Raw genomic sequence first — 19262 nt, forward strand, 5'->3', positions numbered from 1 at the left:
TTGTAATAACACAATAGTTGCCAACCAGGCTTTTCCTAAACGTAACCAATCACGCTGTGCCCATGACAATCTACTTGTAGCTGAGGCCAGTTCAAGGTCAGTAAATTGTTGATCCAGGTCGGAAGAATTCATGATGGAAAGCTTTGCTTCCTTCATCTGTATTTAACAAATGCATCTATAACAGGGTGTGATGTTTGAAGACATTTTTATATAATACTTAAATATGAAAGATATATTTTGGGCTAGCTACCAATTGATATTCTCTATCTCAGGGTGAAACAGTCCACTCCAGACGCCTTCTTCTCAATCCTGGAAGCTGACACCACAATGCTGTGTACTTGGGTTGGTGAACTCTTCTTGGAACTACACAATGGCAGCTATACGTCCCAGGCAAAGGTGAGAACCTTTATAGTTCCTAAGAATTGTGGAGACTAGACTAATAATCCAGAGGCCCAGGCTAATGGTCTGGGACACAGTTACAAATCCCATTGTGGCAACTGGTGGAATTTAAATTCAATTAATTCATAAATCTAAAATTAAAAGCTGAGCTCTGTGATGGTGACCATCAAACCATGGATTGCTGTAAAAACACATCTGGTTCCCTAATATCCTTTAGGGAAGGGGATCCGGCCTACACGTGATGCGAGACCTTTCTGACTCTTCACAACCCTCTGAAATGGTCTAGCAAAGCACTCGGTTGTGCCAAACTGCTGCAGGGAAGTGAAAAAGGAATAAAACCAGGTGGACAACCCAACGTCTACCTAGGCACAGGAGTACTGGCGTTGGGTCAAATTCCTGGAACTCCCTTCTTAACAGCGGCGCAGGGAGAGATAATTGGGGGAGGGGGGTCTGGAAATGAATGAGAGGGAGGCACATCACCACGATGACTGCTGGAAAGTACTCAACTCTTCCTGGCCCACAGGCAGTGCTGGAAAAGCACACAATTGATGCTTGTGGTAGGTCTCTCCTCCCGACTCACCCTGGTTAAACCAGAATGTGGCGTGTTTGTGGTGGGGTTGGGTTCCATCTTTTGAGAAGATACACCCTGCCCCCACCCTCACCCACCCCCACGGCTTTATGGAAGCTGCTTTTGGGAATAGTTCAAGTTTGTTTAAATATAGAACATTGAATTAAACAAAGTTCAACATAAACTTTCCAACTATTTTAAGGTAACTGAAAACCGGCACTGCACCTACTGTAACACTGACTGATCCTCTGGAACTGCACCGAGCAAGTTCAGTACAAGAGGTGAATTACCGATAATACGTGAATGAGGAAGAACCGAGAATGACTCTTAAGAATTATGTGATTTTACAGCAATGGAGGAAGCTAAAGTTAACTTCTTACTTACATTTCCCGTCCCCCCACCCCCCAATATCTTTTCAAAACCTATGTTCGCTTCCCTTTTGAAAGCTCAAAGTGGCTCTTAGTATTTTGCAACACGTCTGAAATGGTTACACCAACTGCATTTCAATTATTTGCTTTTGCATTCTGCATTCTTTTGCGTTTAATCAGCAATGTTTTGGATAAGGCTTCATGTAAACCCCAGTAACAAAGTTTGGAAGGACTGCAACATTTATCACATTTGAAGGGAACTTTTCAACATAAGTTCTGATTTAAACATGTATTTTTAAGGTGAATGTTTTGACAACCCTGATCTGTTATAGATATACTTGGTAAAGAAGGAAATGTATAAATTGTTTTGGTCTTTAAGTTTTGTGCTGACATTAAAGTTTAAAAAGCAGATTTCCAATTAAGGGGCAATTTAGCGTGGTCAATCCACCTACCCTGCACATCTTTGGGTTGTGTGGGTGAGAGCCACGCAGACACTGGGAGAATGTGCAAACTCCACATAGGCAGTGACCCGGGGCCGGGATCGATCCCGGGTGCCGTGAAGCAGCAATGCTATCCACTGTGCCACCCGTGCTAACCTTAAAGTTAACTGGGAAAAGTCACATTGCAAACAGATGGATGATAAAGACAATCGAGGTTAATCCAAGACTGGATGTTGACGAGCATTCTGACAAAACCGAGACGGTGAAGCACTTGAACACTAGTAAAACCCCTCAATTTAGACATGCAGCTTACTTTATTTTTTAAATTAATTCGCGGTGTGTGGGCGGTCGCTGGCTAGACCAGCATTTATTGCACATCCCTAAGTGCCCTGGAGAAGGTGGTGGTGAGCCGCCTTCAAGAACCGCTGCAGTCCATGCGGTGTAGGTACACACACTGCTGTTATGGAGGGAGTTCCAGGATTTTGACCCAGGGACAGTGAAGGAGCGGCCGATATATTTCCAAGTCAGGGTGGTGAGTGACTTGGAGGGGAACCTCCAGGTGGTGGTGTCCCCATGTGCCTGCTGCTGTTATATGTAACTATACACTGAATTATGTAATTACATATCCATCTATTTTCAGAGGGTAAGGAAAACTTTATTTTCTGGGCACTAATCAAACAGCTCTTGGTGTCACTGACTGTGGTGAGACCACTTAGATACTGAAAGAATTTGGAAAGAAGTTCATACGTGCACCTGTTGATCATTACAATACCCGAACAATCCCTTTCCTTTCTGTTGCAGCAGTGTAACCTCTGATTCGCCCTCAGCAATACAGACAGGAATGTGCTGGGGATTTAAATGTACTGTCTGGTAAACTAGATGAGCACTGGGTTTCCGCCACCCATGCCCAGATAACAGCGGGATCTGTGCGCAATGGAATAGCGCAAATGATTGTGGCTTTTTAAGCATGTCGGAGTTTCTGAAATGTTTGCACTGGTTCAAAGCTCCATTGCCCCACCGACAGAACTGGCCATGGTCCCTAGGGCAGGATGGCAGGCTTTCACCATTTCAGTCCATTTGGGAATGTTATATATTGCGTGCAGAGTCTCCGGCACATGGACACCATAACCACATTATTTCATTTTTGAGAGGGGGGTGAAAAGCTTCGCAAAACTTTAATTAAAAAAAATGTTTTGAGAGGGGAAGACGGTGTCATAGTGCTAACGTCACTGGACTGGTAATCTAGAGGCCGGGGGGGGGGGGGGGGGGGGGGGGGGGGGTGCAGTCCTTCAAATCCCACCAGGGCCGCTGGATTTGAAAGCTGGCCTCAGTAATGGTGCCAGGAAATTACCATCTGGTTCACTTATGTCCTTTAGGGAAGGAAATCTGCTGCCCTTACCCGGTCTGGCCTACATGTGACTCCAGGTCCACAACAATATTGTTGATTGCCCTCCGAAATGGCTGAGCAACCAGTCAAGAGCAATTAGGGATGGACGAACATTGCTGGCCCAGCCGGTGATGCTGGCAAGAATACTTTTCAATGCGCCACGGTGACTGTTCAATTAAAACCTCAGTCCGGTGTTTCTCATACTGGTGAATCATAGAATTTACAGTGCAGAAGGAGACCATTTGGCCCATCGAGCCTACACTGGCCCTTGGAAAGAGTACGCAACTTAGGCCCACGCCTCCACCCTATCCCCATAACCCCGCCAAACCTTTCTGGACACTAAGGCCAATTTAGCACAGCCAATCCACCTAATCCGCCCATCTTTGGACTGTGAGTGGAAACCGGAGCACCCGGAGGAAACCCACGCAGACACGGGGAGAGCGTGCAGACTCCGCACAGACAGTGACCCAAGCCGGGAATCGAATCTGGGACCCTGGAGCTGTGAAGCAATTGTGCTAACCACTGTGCTGCTCAATTGGTGCTACAATTATTTTAAATTGATGCAAGATCAGTAAATTAATTCTCCACTGTTACACAAGCCCTGTGACCAGCAATCAATTAAAACCACTGTTGGGCAAGAAAGAGAGACTCGTGGGTGGGGGGGGGGGGGGTGGGGGGGGGGGGGCGGGGGGGCGGGGGGGGGGGGGGGGCGGGGGGGGGGGGGGGCGGGGGGGCGGGGCGGGGGGGGGGCGGGGGGGCGGGGCGGGGGGGGGGCGGGGGGGGCGGGGCGGGGGGGGGGGGGAGAGGAGAGACTCGCGGGGGGGGGGGGAAGGAGAGACTCGCGGGGGGGGGGGAGGGAAGGAGAGACTCGCGGGGGGGGGGGAGAGAAGGAGAGACTCGGGGGGGGGGGGGGGGGGAGGAGAAGGAGAGACTCGGGGGAGGGGGGGGAAAGAGAGATTCGGGGGGGGGAAAGAGAGACTCGGGGGGGGGGGGGAGAAAGAGAGACTTGGGGGGAGGGGGGGGAGAAAGAGAGACTCGGGGGGGGGGGGGAGAAAGAGAGACTTGGGGGGGGGGGGAGAGAAGGAGAGACTCGGGGGGGGGGGGGAGAGAAGGAGAGACTCGGGGGGGGGGGGGGAAGAGGAGAAGGAGAGACTCGGGGGCGGGGGGGAGAGAAGGAGAGACGAGGGGGGAGGGGGAGGAGAAGGAGAGACTCGGGGTGGGGGGGGGGGAAGAGAGACTCGGGGGGGCGGGGGGAGAAGGAGAGACTCGGGGGGTGGGGGGGAGGAGAAGGAGAGACTCGGGGGGGGGGGGGGGAGAGAAGGAGAGACTCGGGGGAGGGGGGGGGGAGAAGGAGAGACTCGGGGGGGGGGGGTGGGGGGGAGGAGAAGGAGAGACTCGGGGGGGGGGGGGGGAGGAGGAGACTCGGGGGGGGGGGAGAGAAGGAGAGACTCGGGGGGTGGGGGGGAGGAGAAGGAGAGACTCGGGGAGGGGGGGGGAAGAGAGACTCGGGGAGGGGGGGGAAGAGAGAGACTCGGAGGGGGGGGAGAAGGAAAGACGCGGGGGGGGGGGGAGAGAAGGAGGGACTCGGGGGGGGGGGGGCGGAAAGAGAGACTCGGGGGGGGGGGGGGGAGAAAGAGAGACTCTGGGGGGGGGGGGAGAAAGAGAGACTCGGGGGGGGGGGGGGAGAGAGAAAGAGAGACTCTGGGTGCGGGGGGGGTGGGGGTGAAAGAGAGACTTGGGGTGCGGGGGGGGTGGGGGTGAAAGAGACTCGGGGGTGGGGGAGAAATAGAGACTCGGTGGGAGGGGGAACAACCACTGTTGGGCCTATTCCTTTAGTTTTAGTGGTTACTTGTCACCTTAAGGCCCATGGCCTGTTTTCCTGTGTTCTTGTCAATAATTGATTATGATCAATAATAATGTTTGATCGCATTGATTCATGGGCATTTTGACTTTCCGCTTGTGCTAAAGAGGTTGGGTGGAAACTCGGGTGGAACTTCACATGACCAAAATCACCGTATTCTGGACGTATTATACCTAGAGCACCTCTAATGGCCAAAGTTGTGTATCTGCCTGTGAAACATTTTGGTACGAACTGTTTTGAATTTTTAATAATTTTATTGAATATAGCTAGCAGGATGTTTATATATTTAAGCTTGCATTTTAATATCAATCAAACCAAATCTTACTGTGCTGAAATGGTACAGCCCTCAGCTGTCAAAGGAATCGTCAGGAGGCAGCGACCGGTGCTTCAGCGAGCCCTTCAGAACGCAACAAGAGATTTTTTTTTTTTTGTTCTTGTGATGTAGGCGTCGCTGGGCTGGACCAGCATTTTTGCCCATCCCTAATTTCCCTTGAACTGAGTGGCTTGCTGAGTCATTTCAGAGGTGGCAGTTAAGAGTGTGGGTCTGGAGTCACATGTAGGCCAGACCAGGTAAGGACGGCAGATTTCCTTCCCTGAAGGACATTAATGAACCAGATGGGTTTTTACAACAATCGACAATGGATTCATGGTCATCGTTAGACTTTTAATTCCAGATTTTTATTGAATTCAAATTTCACCATCTGCCCTGGCGGGATTCGAACCCGGGTCCCCAGAGCATTACACTGGGTCTCTGGATTACTAGTCCAGTGACAATACCACTATCCCACTGCCTCCTCTCACCTAGGGAGGCTGTGGTGGAGCAGGCAGAGACGCCCAAAGGCCGACGCCTACTCCATATTTCCTGTGTTCTCACGGTGAGGCGTTTTGACTAATTTAGGAGTCACCATCTTGAGGCAACACAAGACCATAAATCTGAGGCTCCCTCAGTGGTGAAAAGACACAATCACGGACAGAATTACTTCAAATATCCTGCACATGAATAGGCGATCTGCTTCTCGTCAGTGTTCACGGTCCACACGAACCTTGTTGATCTGCCCCTGTCTCCACACCCTCAGTTCCTTTCGCCCTCATTTGCTTATCTACTTTCCCCTTAAGGCATCAATGCTAGGTATAGGAATGGTAGAAAGAACAAACTCTAATAAGACTGTTTGATTTATTAAACCTGCTGCTTCAACAGCTTGCACTCTCAGGAGCTCTACCTCACAAATCTAAGTCTAATCTGTGTCTTTCTCTGTAGATTAAGAAAGGCAACCGTAAATGTGAGTGTATCCTTCGCAGTATTGAAGTAGTGAGCAGCCTGGCTTCAGTCCAGAAAGAAAGCTTCGACTACCCGAGTTCCCAGCTGCAGAATCTGTGGAGGTAGAGCATGTTTCATCAAATTGGACTTGCTGAGTTGTTAATTTCGCTCTGTTTTTACATTTCCCCGAGCCACTTAAGAGTTCCACGTCAAGAAGCTCAGCAGCGGAGCCGTTTCAGCCCTTTCATGCTTGCTATGGAACTAAATGGGGAGGCATTCTGAGAAAGGGGTTGGTTACTTCTCCCCCTCTTCCCCCCCCCCGGTGCGGTGAAGTGCCTACCCTCCTCTTTACACCCTCTGAGGGCTGTGCCATCGTTTTGTACAAGACAATGGCCTGTCACACTGGTAAGATGGACCTTTCGAGTGTTGGAGGAATGGCAGATAGTTTCTAGAGACTGGGAGCATTGCAGAAAATCGGATGAAGGAGGCCTCCAAACCCTGGTTTCAATGTAGAAGTCAATGAGCCTGGGAGTAAATCCCCCACAGCCGTATTGAATGGGCAAACTAAATTGGAATTGGAGACGGTTTTCTAACAATTCACATTCACAGCGTGTCAGGTCTTGCTCTGTGTGCAGTTCAAATTGCCTAAAGTTCTGATTGACGTTTGGGATTCATCATGCTGGAAACGTGACGCTGCCGTTCTTGTGTGTTTAATTTTCCCACAAGTTGGGAGCGTTTTACAAAAAGCTCTGCAAGCAGTGAGACTCGGCAACGGTGCGCTGAGCTGGTGTCTGTATATTAAATCTGACTGGATGTTGAAGCCCTGACAAGGATGGGAAGGTATTTCATTCAGGAAAGATTGAACAGGCTGGGTCACTTTCCTCTAGAGAAAGCTGAGGGTGATCTGATGAGAGATAATGAAAGGATTTGGCAGGGTTGACAGAGGGAAGATGTTTCCACTTGTCGGGAAGAACCTAAACTGAGAGTCGTAAATGTAGTCACTAATAAAACCAATAGGGCATTTACGAGAAGCTTCTTTACCCAGAGTGTGGTGAATGTGGATGGTGATCTTGCCACCATTAGCGATTGGGATGAATAGAATTTAATACATTTAAGATAAACAGCAGAGAAAGAAATGGAAAGTTTCTGCTGAATAGGGTGAGGAGGAGAGGGACGGGAGGAATCTCTTGTCGAGCAGTTTAGCCAAATTCTGTGTAACTGTCTGTAATTGTCACATTTCACAGACTCTTGCTTCTCAATCAATTCCATGATGTGCTTCCTGGCTCATGTATTCAGTCTGTCGTGGAGGATGCAGTAAAGTTCTATGAAGGTAAGACATCTGTCCTCATTGCATATTGTCCAATCTGCAATTATGTTTACCTCTCAGGTAGTTAGAGCAGTGTATATTATTTATTTTGTGCGATTCCTCACATAGCTTTATTGTAGATAATTACAATTTTTATTCTTCTGAATTATCATAATTACAATATACCATTACACTTTGGAAAATATATATGTGTGTAATTTTATCACTTTCAATTGCTGCTGTTCCTAGGTGTAGAGGCAGTAGCGCCCGTACAATATAGGCAATTAGATAGGTATCGTTTGAGGAGGACTTTATTGTCGATTTGTTGTTGGAATAACTTATGTGTTACATTGAAAATGGTGATCTGGCACTGCCTCTAATCTCTGTTTTGTAATTCATTGATGCTTTAAACCTTAGGCACCTGGTATTGTGAGATTTTATCACAGAGGGAATATTGCCGAAAAGAGGGACTTGCTGCTGAAGCTTTTCGTCTTGCACACATCAGGACAAACACAAGAATGCCAAATTTCAAATAATCACGAAATCACAGTATCATGGTGCTGATTGGTCAGTATGTTGACTCTGATTCGCCATGGTGATTTGCCATGGAGAAAGCAACGGGGAACTATATATAGACTGCCCAAGCTTCCGGGTAATTCAACAAAGGTGCCAGTCTTGATCGTATTCCTTTTGTTTGCAGAGGACAGGTCCCTATGTATGAGCTTACGTTGCTTCTAGCAAGTATAAATGACCCATAAGTCATATTTTTTACACTAGCTATTAACACACTCAAGGTTGTTTAGCAAGAAGGGCAGCACGGCAACGCCGTGGTTAGCACTGCCGCCTCGCGGCGCTGAGGACCCGGGTTCAATCCTAGCCCCGGGTCACTGTCCATGTGGAGTTTGCACATTCTCCCCGTGTCTGCGTGGGTCTCACCCCCACAACCCAAAGTTGTGCAGAGTAACTAAACTGGCCATGCTAAATTGCCCCTGAATCGGGAAAAAAAAGATTGGGCACTTTAAATTTTAAAAGATTTTAAAAAGGAATGTTCAGCAAGTATCGAACAGTGGATGTTCTGTCAAGCTCATAATGTGGCTCATTCTTGCTTGCTAAAAGCAACATACATTCATACTCAGGGACATGCACTCTGCAAATAAAAGGAACATGTTCAAGCTGTCATAATATACACCAGTATATCATGGTGCAGACACACACACTGATGGACACACAGCGGGACCAATCAACACACACAACACCGCAGCCAATCACCAGTTAGAGCACACGCACTATATAGACGGAGGGCACCAGAGTTCCCGCTCATTCGGGATGCAGCCTCCTAGAAGGACAGAGCTCACAGCTTACAGCACAGATCTTCACCATGTGCTGAGTGCATAGACTGGTTAGGACAGGCATAAGTCTTTAGTTTAATCTAACATAGTGTTAATGCACAGTGAAAGTATGTTCAACAGTTTCTAACTTAATAAAATAGTGTTGCACTATTTTAAGTGTTGGTGGCCTGTATGTGTTCCACGGATCCAGAGCACCCAACACACCACAAGCCTTGCGCCTTTGTGACTGTCAGAGAGTTCCTGTTGCTTTCTTCATGGCCTCAGCCAATCGGAGTTGTTTTGCTAATTAATTAGCATTCTTTTCTCCTGTAGGATTAATTGTTGTGTTCAAAGGTGAAAAGATTCAGCCACGTGTCTATCTTTTCAGCAATATTCAAACACAAAGAGAATTTGGTCCGACCAAAAACATTTGCTTCAGCTTTCTCATGTGCAAAACCTTTTCTATTTGTTTACTAGGAGGTCTTGCTTTAAAAAGATGCCTAAAACAGCGTGTGAAACTATTTTTAGGGACTGGAAAGTGAGCATGAGTCCCTTTGCTGAAATTTAAAATGTTGCAGGGTGTATCTGCAGCTATTCGCCCGGTGAGAGCGTCCTGTAAACCCTCAGAGTGGCACCAGGAGCAAATGCCAGCCTGCTCTCTGGCAGCTACCTTCAGCCATCTGCATCCTCTCTCAAAACGTTACTATTTCCACATCTCTGCTTGGAAGGGTAAAATCTGCAGTGGTCCAAGTTGACCTGAGGGCTGTCGGGGACCTATCCAGTGGTCTGTTTCTGCGATGTGCTTCCTAGTTGTAGAGGATAGATGAAATGCGCCTACATTTGAAAGAAAATGTAACTGCTTTAAATTCTACCCATGTACGCATCTCTTTACTGTTTTCATTAGAACGACAGCGGTTGAGGGGTGCCCTGATACAGGTCCTCAAGATTATGAAGGGCGTGGATAGAGTGGATGGGCAGGCACCCTTTCCCAGGGTGGAGGAGTCAGCCACTAGGGGGCATAGGTTTAAGGTCCATGGGGCAAAGTTTAGTGGAGATGTGTGAGGCAGGTTTTTGATACAGAGGGTGGTGAGTGCCTGGAACGCGTTGCCAGGGGAGGTTGTGGAAACAGATACATTAATGGCGTTCAACAAGTATCTCTACAAATACATGGATAGAATGGTTAGAGAGGAATACAGTACATACGATTCCCGGCTTGGGTCACTGCCTGCACGGAGTCGGCACGTTCTCCCGTGTCTGCATAAGTTTCCTCCGGGTGCTCCGGTTTCCTCCCACAGTCCAAAGATGTGCAGGTGAGGTGGATTGGCCATGCTAAATTGCCCTTAGGTTAGGTGGGGTTACTGGTTTATGGGGATAGGCTGGAGGTGTGGGCTTAAGTGGGGTGCTCTTCCCAAGAGCCGGTGCAGACTCGATGGGCCGAATGGCCTCCTTCTGCACTGCATGTTCTAAGTTCTAATCCAAGCTCTGTTAGATGAAGGGCAGTGACTAACTTGAGAAAGAGAAGAAGAAAGAACAACACAGCACAGGAACAGACCCTTCGACCTTCCAAGCCTGTACCGGCCATGATACGACACTTGGCCAAGACCCTCAGCACTTCCTTAATCATAGATCGTAGAAGGAGGCCATCACTTAAGCCCTCACTTCCACCCGTAACCCAATAACCCCTCCTAACCTTTTTCGTCACTAAGGGCAATTTATCATGGCCAATCCACCAAACCTGCACTTATTTGGACTGTGGGGGGAAACCGGAGCACCCGGAGGAAACCCATGCACACACGGGGAGAACGTCCAGACTCCGCACAGACAGTCACCCAGCAGGGAATCGAACCTGGGACCCTGGCGCTGTGAAGCCACAGTGCTAACCACTTGTGCTACTGTGCAGTGTGCTTCTATTTTTATAAGTGGAAATGCTTAATTTTTATACCTTCTTTATTAGGGCCTAGATGGCTGAAGAAATGGGCTCAAATAAGTTTCTTCAGCAGCACCTTCCAAACCCGCAACCTGTTACCGGCCATAAGTACAAGGTTAGCAAGTGCGTGGAAACACCGCCACCTCCCGAGTTCCCCTCCAGCCACACACCGTCCTGACTTTGCACTTCATTATCATTGGCTCCAAATCCTGGAGCTCCTTCTCTAACAGCACGGTCGTTGTACCCGCACCACATCAACTGCAGCAGTTTCGATGAAGTGACTCGCTGCCACCTCCTCTGGGAATGGGCACTATGCCATGGGCGCCAACACCCACTGGATGAATAAGGAGAACGGCCTGATTCAACCCGGAACTGTGGCCGAGTCAGGGATGGCATCAAGGGCCCGGGAAATGTGGCGAGGCCTGAAGGCGATGGCTTTGATCTTCCCAATACTTAAACTGGGGAAATTACAGATATCAGACAAGGAATCTGCCATTGCAACACGGAGGCTGACAGTGGAAGGGGTGTTGTCAATGCACATTTGGAATCTGCGACAACAAGAATTCACAGTTACCCAGTAGCTTTATGATTCACGTCCCAAATTGCTTCACAGGAGCAGAGTCAGGCAAAGCAGCTCAAAGGGGGGAGATATTGGAATAGTTTTAATTGTTCGTCATTTTTGACACCTCGTGATTGATGGTTACTTTAGTTAAATTGAAATATTTTAAAGTTGTCGCCGAATTGAAGGTTCTGTTCTTGATGGTTTTAAGCAGAGAAGTTTGGATGCAGAAATCAGAGCGTCAGCTCCGAATCTTCAGAGACCAGAGGGATTATTTTTTTTTTTAACAAATAATTTTATTGAGGTATTTTTTGGCATTGTAAACAGTTACAGATTACAGAAATATGCAAACATCAACGAAAAGCCAACACTTCAACCAAACCATAATTAGCACATACCCGCTCCTCTCCCATAGACACTACCCACCTATTTATCCCTCCTACTCCACTCTAATCTCCCCCCTCCCCCCGTTGCTAACTTTGGTTGGCTCTTAATTTGTCGCTCGTTATGTCTTTACTTAATTTGCTCTGTTTCTATAACCTTTGCTCGAGAGTCGCCAGGTATCTCTATAAGAGATGGCTTTTGTTTCGGTGCAACATCGTGGGCCGAAGGGCCTGTACTGCGCTGTATTGTTCTATGTTCTAATACCGCCACGAGGTTCAAGTTCAAGTACTGATCAATAACTCGACACACCAATTAGTAAGATTCAAATCAAAACACATTTATTATACACAGTCAATCACTACTCATGCATAAAACTCTACTTACTAGACCATCTCTATCACTAAAAGGCCTATACTTAGCTTCGGACTGGCCCACCAGGTCAGGGGAACAAATGGCCTTTCGTTCGGGTTCTGAGTCTGCGGGATTCAAAAGCTGGTATGGACTGGTAGCTAGGAGCGCCTATCTCGTAGCGTGCGTTGACTGGAGACTTACTTGGTTGGTGCGGCAGCGAGGCAGGTCACTCTCAAGGGTTGTTTCGCGCTGCTGAGTGACCCTGCCAAGAAGGACGAATTGAACTTGGGGACTCTACTTTATAGTCCCCAGGGGCTTCCCGCCGTCCGGGGCGGACCCCGTACCTGGTTCCAAGTGATTGGACTGCGTTCCGATCACTTGGATCGATTTCTCCAATACTGGAGCCGTTCCCTGATCGCTGGGCGGTCCCTGAGTGTCCGTTGGCCTTCCTTTGTCTTGGCTTCTGCTGGCGCCGAGGAGTCTGGCTTGGCCTTATTCACCTTACATGTTTCAATTGTTCCCGGGGATCGCTCATTAGTATGCAGATGGCTGCCGGTTTCAGTGCTGTCTGGGCTTTTGCAAGTTCTAATACACAGGAGACTTTGCACCTGCTAGTTTTTCCTGGCTTGGCTGAATTTCCCTGCATTCTTTGCGGACCTCCATTTTAAATCGGGAAGTGGCTAACCCAGGTGGCTATACCCCCTCCCCCCACACACCCCCTGCTGATGTTCACTCTCCCGCGAAGAAGTCGATGAATAGTTGCCACCTTCGGGCGAACTCCAATACAGATCCCCTCAAGGCAAACTTAATTTTTTCCATACCCAGAAAACTTGACATGTCCGAAAGCCATAGTTCGGTCTTCGGGGGTTTTGAGTCCCTCCAGGCCAGCAGTATCTGCCGCCGGGCTTTTAGGGCAGCAAAGGCCAGAACATCTGCCTCTTTCACCCCCTGGACTCCCGGGTCTTCCGAAACCCTGATAATTGCCACCCCTGGACTCATCACCACCCTTGTTTTCAGCACCCGGGACATGACCCCCTAAGCTTAGGACATGCCCAAAACATGTGAACATGGTTTGCTGGTCCTCCCGCGCATCTAGCGCACTTGTTCTCTACCCCAAAGAATTTGCTCATCCAAGCTACCGTCATGTGGGCCCGGCGAACGACCTTAAATTGAATCAGGCCGAGCCTGGCACATGTTGCGGTTGAGTTTACCCTACTCAGAGCTTCCGCCCACAGCCCGTCCTCCATCTCCCCGCCAAACTCCTCCTCCCATTTGAGTTTCAGTTCCTCCGTCTGGGACTCTCCCCCCTTCATGAGCACCTTGTAGATATCCGAGACGCTACCCTCTCCTCCTTCTCCTCTAGAGACTATTCTGTCCTGGATCCCTATTTGTGGGAGGCGTGGGAAGGATGGGACCTGTCTGCGTACAAAGTCCCGCATCTGTAAGTACCCAAAGTAATTTCCCCTTACCAGCCCAAATTTCTCCTCCAGCTCCTCAAACTCACAAAGCCCCCCTCCAGGAACATATCGCCCACCCCCGCCCGCCGCCATGTTCGAAACCCTCCATCCATGTTCCCGGGGGCGAATCGATGGTTATCACATATTGGAGCCCAGACAGACGCACCTCCCCCCCCCCCCCCCCCCCCCCTTACATGCCTCCTCCACTGGCCCCATATCCGCAGGGGCGCCCCCACTACCGGGCTGGTGGAGAACCTGGCCGGCGACAGTGGTAGGGGAACCGTGACCAGGGCTGCCAAACTGGTGCCCCTGCACGAAGCCGCCTCCACCCGCTCCCAGATAGACCCCATACCCACCATCCACTTCCTTATCTTGGCTATGTTAGCCGCCCAGTATACTGGCAATGCCAGTCCCCCCTCGCTGCGGCTCCTTTCAAGCATCGCCTTCTTCACCCGCAGGGATTTTCCCGCCCAGACAAAGCTCATGATGATTTTGCCAGTCCTTTTGAAGAAGGACCATGGGATAAAGATTGGGAGGCACTGGAAGATGAACAGAAATCTAAGGAGGATTGTCATCTTTACAGTCTGCACCCTCCCCGCATGTGACAGCGGGAGTGCATCCCATCTCCGAAATTCCCTCTTCATTTGTTCCACCACTCTAGTCAAATTTAACTTATGCAACCTGCCCCAGTCTCGTGCCACCTGTATCCCCAAGTACCGGAAACTTTCCCCAACCAGCCTAAATGGCAGCTCCTTCAGTCTATTCTCCTGGCCCCTTGCCTGCACCACAAACATCTCACTCTTGGCCATATTTAATTTGTACCCTGAAAACCAGCCAAACGTCCTCAATGTTTCCAGTATATTTTCCATCCCGGCCAGTGGGTCCGACACATACAGGAGCAGGTCGTCCGCAGAGAGAGACCCTATGTTCCACCCCCCCCCCTAGTCATTCCCTTCCACCCCTTCGCAGCTCTCAACGCAATCGGCAACGGCTCTGTGGCCAGCGCGAAAGCAACGGGGAGAGTGGGCACCCCTGTCTGGTCCCGCGGTGTGGTCTGAAATAATTTGACATTATCCTGTTCGTCCTAACGCTAGCTTTTGGGGCCTGGTACAATAGTCTGACCCAATTAACCAGTCCCTCCCCTAACCCAAACCGTCCAAGCACCTCCCACAAATAGCCCCACTCCACCCGGTCGAAGGCCTTCTCAGCGTCCATTGCCACCACTACCTCCACCCCCTTGCCCGTCGGGGGCATCATGATCACATTAAGCAATCTTCTCAAGTTAGCTGTCAGCTGCCTGCCTTTCACAAAACCTGTCTTATCGTCGCCAATCACCTCCGGTACGCAGTCCTCAATTCTAATTGCCAGGACCTTGTCCAGGAGCTTGGCATCCACTTTGATCAGGGAGATTGGCCTGTATGACCCGCAGGATTCCGGGTCCTTGTCCCGCTTTAATATCAGCGAGATGGTGGCTTGCGACATCGGCGGCGGCAGGGTCCCTCTGTCCCTTGCCTCATTAAAAACCCTTGTCAGGACCGGTCCCACTATCCCCGAGAACTTCTCGTCAAACTCTACTGGGTATCCATCCGGCCCCGGGGCTTTCCCCGACTGCATGGCCTTTAGGCCCCCCAACGCCTCCTCCGCTCTAATCGGGGCCCACAGCCCGTCCACTAGTCCCCCGCCTACTTTTGGGAAGGTTAGTCCATCCAGGAACCTTTTCATCTCCTCCGGCTCTTCCAGGGGTCCTGAAGTGTACACTTACTATCGAAGTCCCAAAATACCTTATTCAGTCCTGCCGGGTCCTCCACTCTGCTCCCCATCAACCACTCTACTTACTTCCCTGGCCGCCTCCCTCTTCCTGAGTTGCTGCGCTAGCAATCTGCTGGCCTTCTCCCCATGCTCATACACCACTCCCCTCGCCTTCCTAAGTTGTTCCACGGCCCTACTCGTGGATAGCACCCCCAGTTCCGCATGCAATCTCCGTCTCTCCGAGTAGGTCCTCCCCCGGGGACCCCGCATGCTCCTCGTCTGTCCGGTGAATTTCCCTAACCAATCTGTCCATTTCTGCTCTGTCCGCCCTGACCCTGTGAGCCCTAATTGAGATCAGCTCCCCCCCTCAATACTGCCTTCAGCGCCTCCCACGGGTCACTGCTGAAACCTCCCCCGTATCGTTCACCTGCAAGTAATTTTGCATACACTTCCGAAGTCTCTCACATATCCCCTCCTCCGACAACAGTCCTACGTCTAACCTCCATTGCGGGCGTTGGTAATTCGCCCCCCGACCTGCAGGTCCACCCAGTGCGAGATGGTGATTGCCGAGTATTCCGTATTCTTTACCTCCCCTACACAGTCCCTGCTCAAGATTTTAAAAAATCAATCCTAGAATATACTTGATGAACATGCGAATAAAACGAGTAGCCCCTTCCCGTCGGCTGTCTGGCTCTCCATGGGTCCACAGCCCCCATTTGCTCCATGAACCCTTTCAGCAGCCTTGCCATTCCTGGGAGTCTACACGTTCTGGGACTTGACCGGTCCAGCCCCGGGTCAAGGACCGCATTAAAGTTTCTTCCCCCCCCCCCCCCCCCATTATCAACTTACGTGAGTCTAGGTCCGGGATCTTCCCCAGCACTCTTGATAAAGTCAACGCCGTCCCAGTTCGGCGCATTCAGAGGGATTATTCCTGATATTCTTCCCCCTCCCCATACCAATCGAAAACCAGATGATCTTTTTGGTTTGTGGAGCTTCACCCACATTCAATAAGCGTAACCATTCCCGGCACCGAGCCATGCACCGTTTTCATTTTTTTTAACTTGCCTTTGTTAATTTCAGAAATCCAGAGCGGTGGGAACGAACTTCTGAAAGAGGCCATCCAGTGTCTCCTGGGCGGATCTGTGCAGGAGACTGGGAAGAACATCAATGTGCTGAACACCCTGTCGTGGGAGCGGACCGAAGTTATCTCGATGCCTCGTCTGGAGGGAGACGAGGTCCTCGGTAATAGAATTTAACTCGGCGGTTGGGAAGCTGCACTAACATAATTGCCCCCTCGAGCAAATCCCAACTGGGACTGAAACCCTGTGTTCTAGAGGGAAGTGGGCAGCAGCGGCCTTCCAGGAGGACGCGTCCTACATCAGCATGACACCGATGCCCCCTGTAGGGAGCTCTGTTGTGATGAGAATTTATTCACAGCAAAGTTTAATTTGCAAAAAAATATTTGCGATCAGGAAGAAACTAGTGTTTGCAATATCATTCTCAGAAATATGATTTTTTTTCTTTCTATTTTTGAATGTACTTTATTTTCTTCCTGTGTTTTAGGTTCCCATGTTAGCTTCCATTCTTCTTCTCCCTCGCCGCTATTACTGCTGCTCTTGAATCTACATCTAGGGGAGGCCTGGCCCGTGTCTGGCTTTTAACCCCCCCGATAGAGTGAGCAAGGTTAAGAATATTCTGGATGGGGGTGTCACGCAGGTGAAGGTCTGTGTGTGTGTGAGAGACATACCTGTTGCATCACTACAGCGGTTCTCTTTGCTGTTGCGATGCTATCAACACGTGTAGAATTAGAAAGCTATTGGCTGGTCTTTGGAACCGTGCCCAAATGGTAATGCTAGACAGCGATTTGACCTTGGGGAGTGTCACGATCACATCTTGGCACACATTTCCGAGCAGGGAAAGTTACTGAATAGCAATCGAGGGTGGGTAACTGCAGTCTTAAAACAGGCCAGGGGTGCCAAAGCCTGTTTTCTGCCACTCAGATCAGTTCTAAATCCCCTGCTCCTTAACTAGAGCAAACTGCACATCGTTTTCTTTGGTCCCAATCTGATTCACCTGAAACAAAAGTTTATTTATTTATTTATAGTACCCAATTATTTTTTACCAACTCAGGAGCAATTTAGCGTGGCTGGCACATCCTTTTGGGTTTGCGAGGGTGAGACCCATGCAGACGAAATAGCTGGGGCCTTAACAGATATCTTTGCAGCACCCTTAAGCACGAGTGGAGGACTGGAGAATTGCTAATGTCCCTTTGTTTAAGAAGGATAGCAGAGATAATCCAGGGAATTATACACCTGTGAGCTTGACGTCAGTGGTATGCAAACTGTTGGAGAAGATACTGAGGGATAGGATCTATTCACATTTGGAAGAAAATAGACTTATCAGTGATAGGCAGCATGGTTTTGTGCAGGGAAGGTCATGTCTTACAAACCTAATAGAATTCTTTGAGGAAGTGACAAAGTTAATTGATGAGGGAAGGGCTGTAGATGTCATAAAGTTTGATAAAGTTTCCCATGGCAGGTTGATGGAAAAAGTGAAGTCGCATGGGGTTCAGGGTGTACTAGCTGGATGTACTAGATGGTTAAAGAACTGGCTGGGCAACAGGAGACAGAGAGTAGTGGTGGAAGGGAGTGTCTCAAAATAGAGAAAGGTGACTAGTGGTGTTCCACAGGGTTCCGTGCTCGGACCACTGTTGTTTGTGATATACATAAATGATCTGGACGAAGGTATAGGTGGTCTGATAAGCAAGTTTGCCGATGATACTAAGATTGGTGGAGTTACAGATAGCGAGGAGGACTGTGAGAGAATACAGCAAAATATAGATAGATTGGAGAGTTGGGCAGAGAAATGGCAGATGGAGTTCAATCCAGGCAAATGCGAGGTGATGCATTTTGGACGATCCAATTCAAGAGCGGACTATACGGTCAATGGAAGAGTCCTGGGGAAGATTGATGTACAGAGAGATCTGGGAGTTCAGGTCCATTGTATCCTGAAGGTGGCAACGCAGGTCGATAGAGTGGTCAAGAAGGCATACAGCATGCTTGCCTTCATCGGACGGGGTATTGAGTACAAGAGTTGGCAGGTCATGTTACAGTTGTATAGGACTTTGGTTAGGCCACATTTGGAATACTGTGTGCAGTTCTGGTCGCCACATTACCAGAAGGATGTGGATGCTTTAGAGAGGGTGCAGAGGAGGTTCACCAGAATGTTGCCTGGTATGGAGGGTGCTAGCTATGAAGAAAGGTTGAGTAGATTAGGATTGTTTTCGTTGGAAAGACGGAGGTTGAGAGGGGACCTGATTGAGGTCTACAAAATTGAGAGAGGTATGGACAGGGTGGATACAAACAAGCTTTTTCCAAGAGTGGGGATGTCAATTACAAGGGGTCACGATTTCAAGGTGATAGGGGGAAAGTTTAAGGGAGATGTGCGTGGAAAGGTTTTTACGCAGAGGGTGGTGGGTGCCTGGAACGCTTTGCCAGCGGAGGTGGTAGAGGCGGGCACGATAGCATCATTTAAGATGCATCGAGACAGATATATGAACGGGCGGGGAACAGAGGGAAGTAGATCCTTGGAAAATAGGCGACAGGTTTAGATAAAGGATCTGGATCGGTGCAGGCTGGGAGGGCCGAAGGGCCTGTTCCTGTGCTGTAATTTTCTTTGTTCTTGTTCAGACACAGGAAGAAAGTGCAAACTCCACACGGACAGTGGCCCGGGACCCAAATTGAACCCGGGTCCTCAGCGCTGAGGCAGCAGTGCTAACCACTGCGCCTCCGTGCCGCCCCATGCCCAAGTTGAACTAATGTAGCCTTTCAGCCTCAACCAAGCCAATTCGCAGTTCTTAAGTTAGCTGGATTGGTCATCCTGTGTCTTGCTTCTGACGACCCTGGTTTTCTCCTCGCTCA

General features: G+C 49.5%; 1 protein-coding gene across 1 annotated transcript in view; it reads left to right on the top strand.

Moving 5' to 3' along the window:
- Positions 1-19262, top strand: part of man2c1 (mannosidase, alpha, class 2C, member 1) — a 134473-nt gene that overhangs the window by 80380 nt on the left and 34831 nt on the right. Inside the window, exons 13-16 of the mRNA XM_072493048.1 lie at positions 273-396; positions 6282-6403; positions 7526-7611; positions 16423-16584. Of these exons, the coding sequence (XP_072349149.1) occupies positions 273-396; positions 6282-6403; positions 7526-7611; positions 16423-16584 (494 nt within the window). The remainder of the gene's footprint in view (positions 1-272; positions 397-6281; positions 6404-7525; positions 7612-16422; positions 16585-19262) is intronic.

The sequence above is a fragment of the Scyliorhinus torazame genome, chromosome 30, assembly GCF_047496885.1.
Source record: "Scyliorhinus torazame isolate Kashiwa2021f chromosome 30, sScyTor2.1, whole genome shotgun sequence".
Lineage (NCBI taxonomy): Eukaryota > Metazoa > Chordata > Chondrichthyes > Carcharhiniformes > Scyliorhinidae > Scyliorhinus > Scyliorhinus torazame.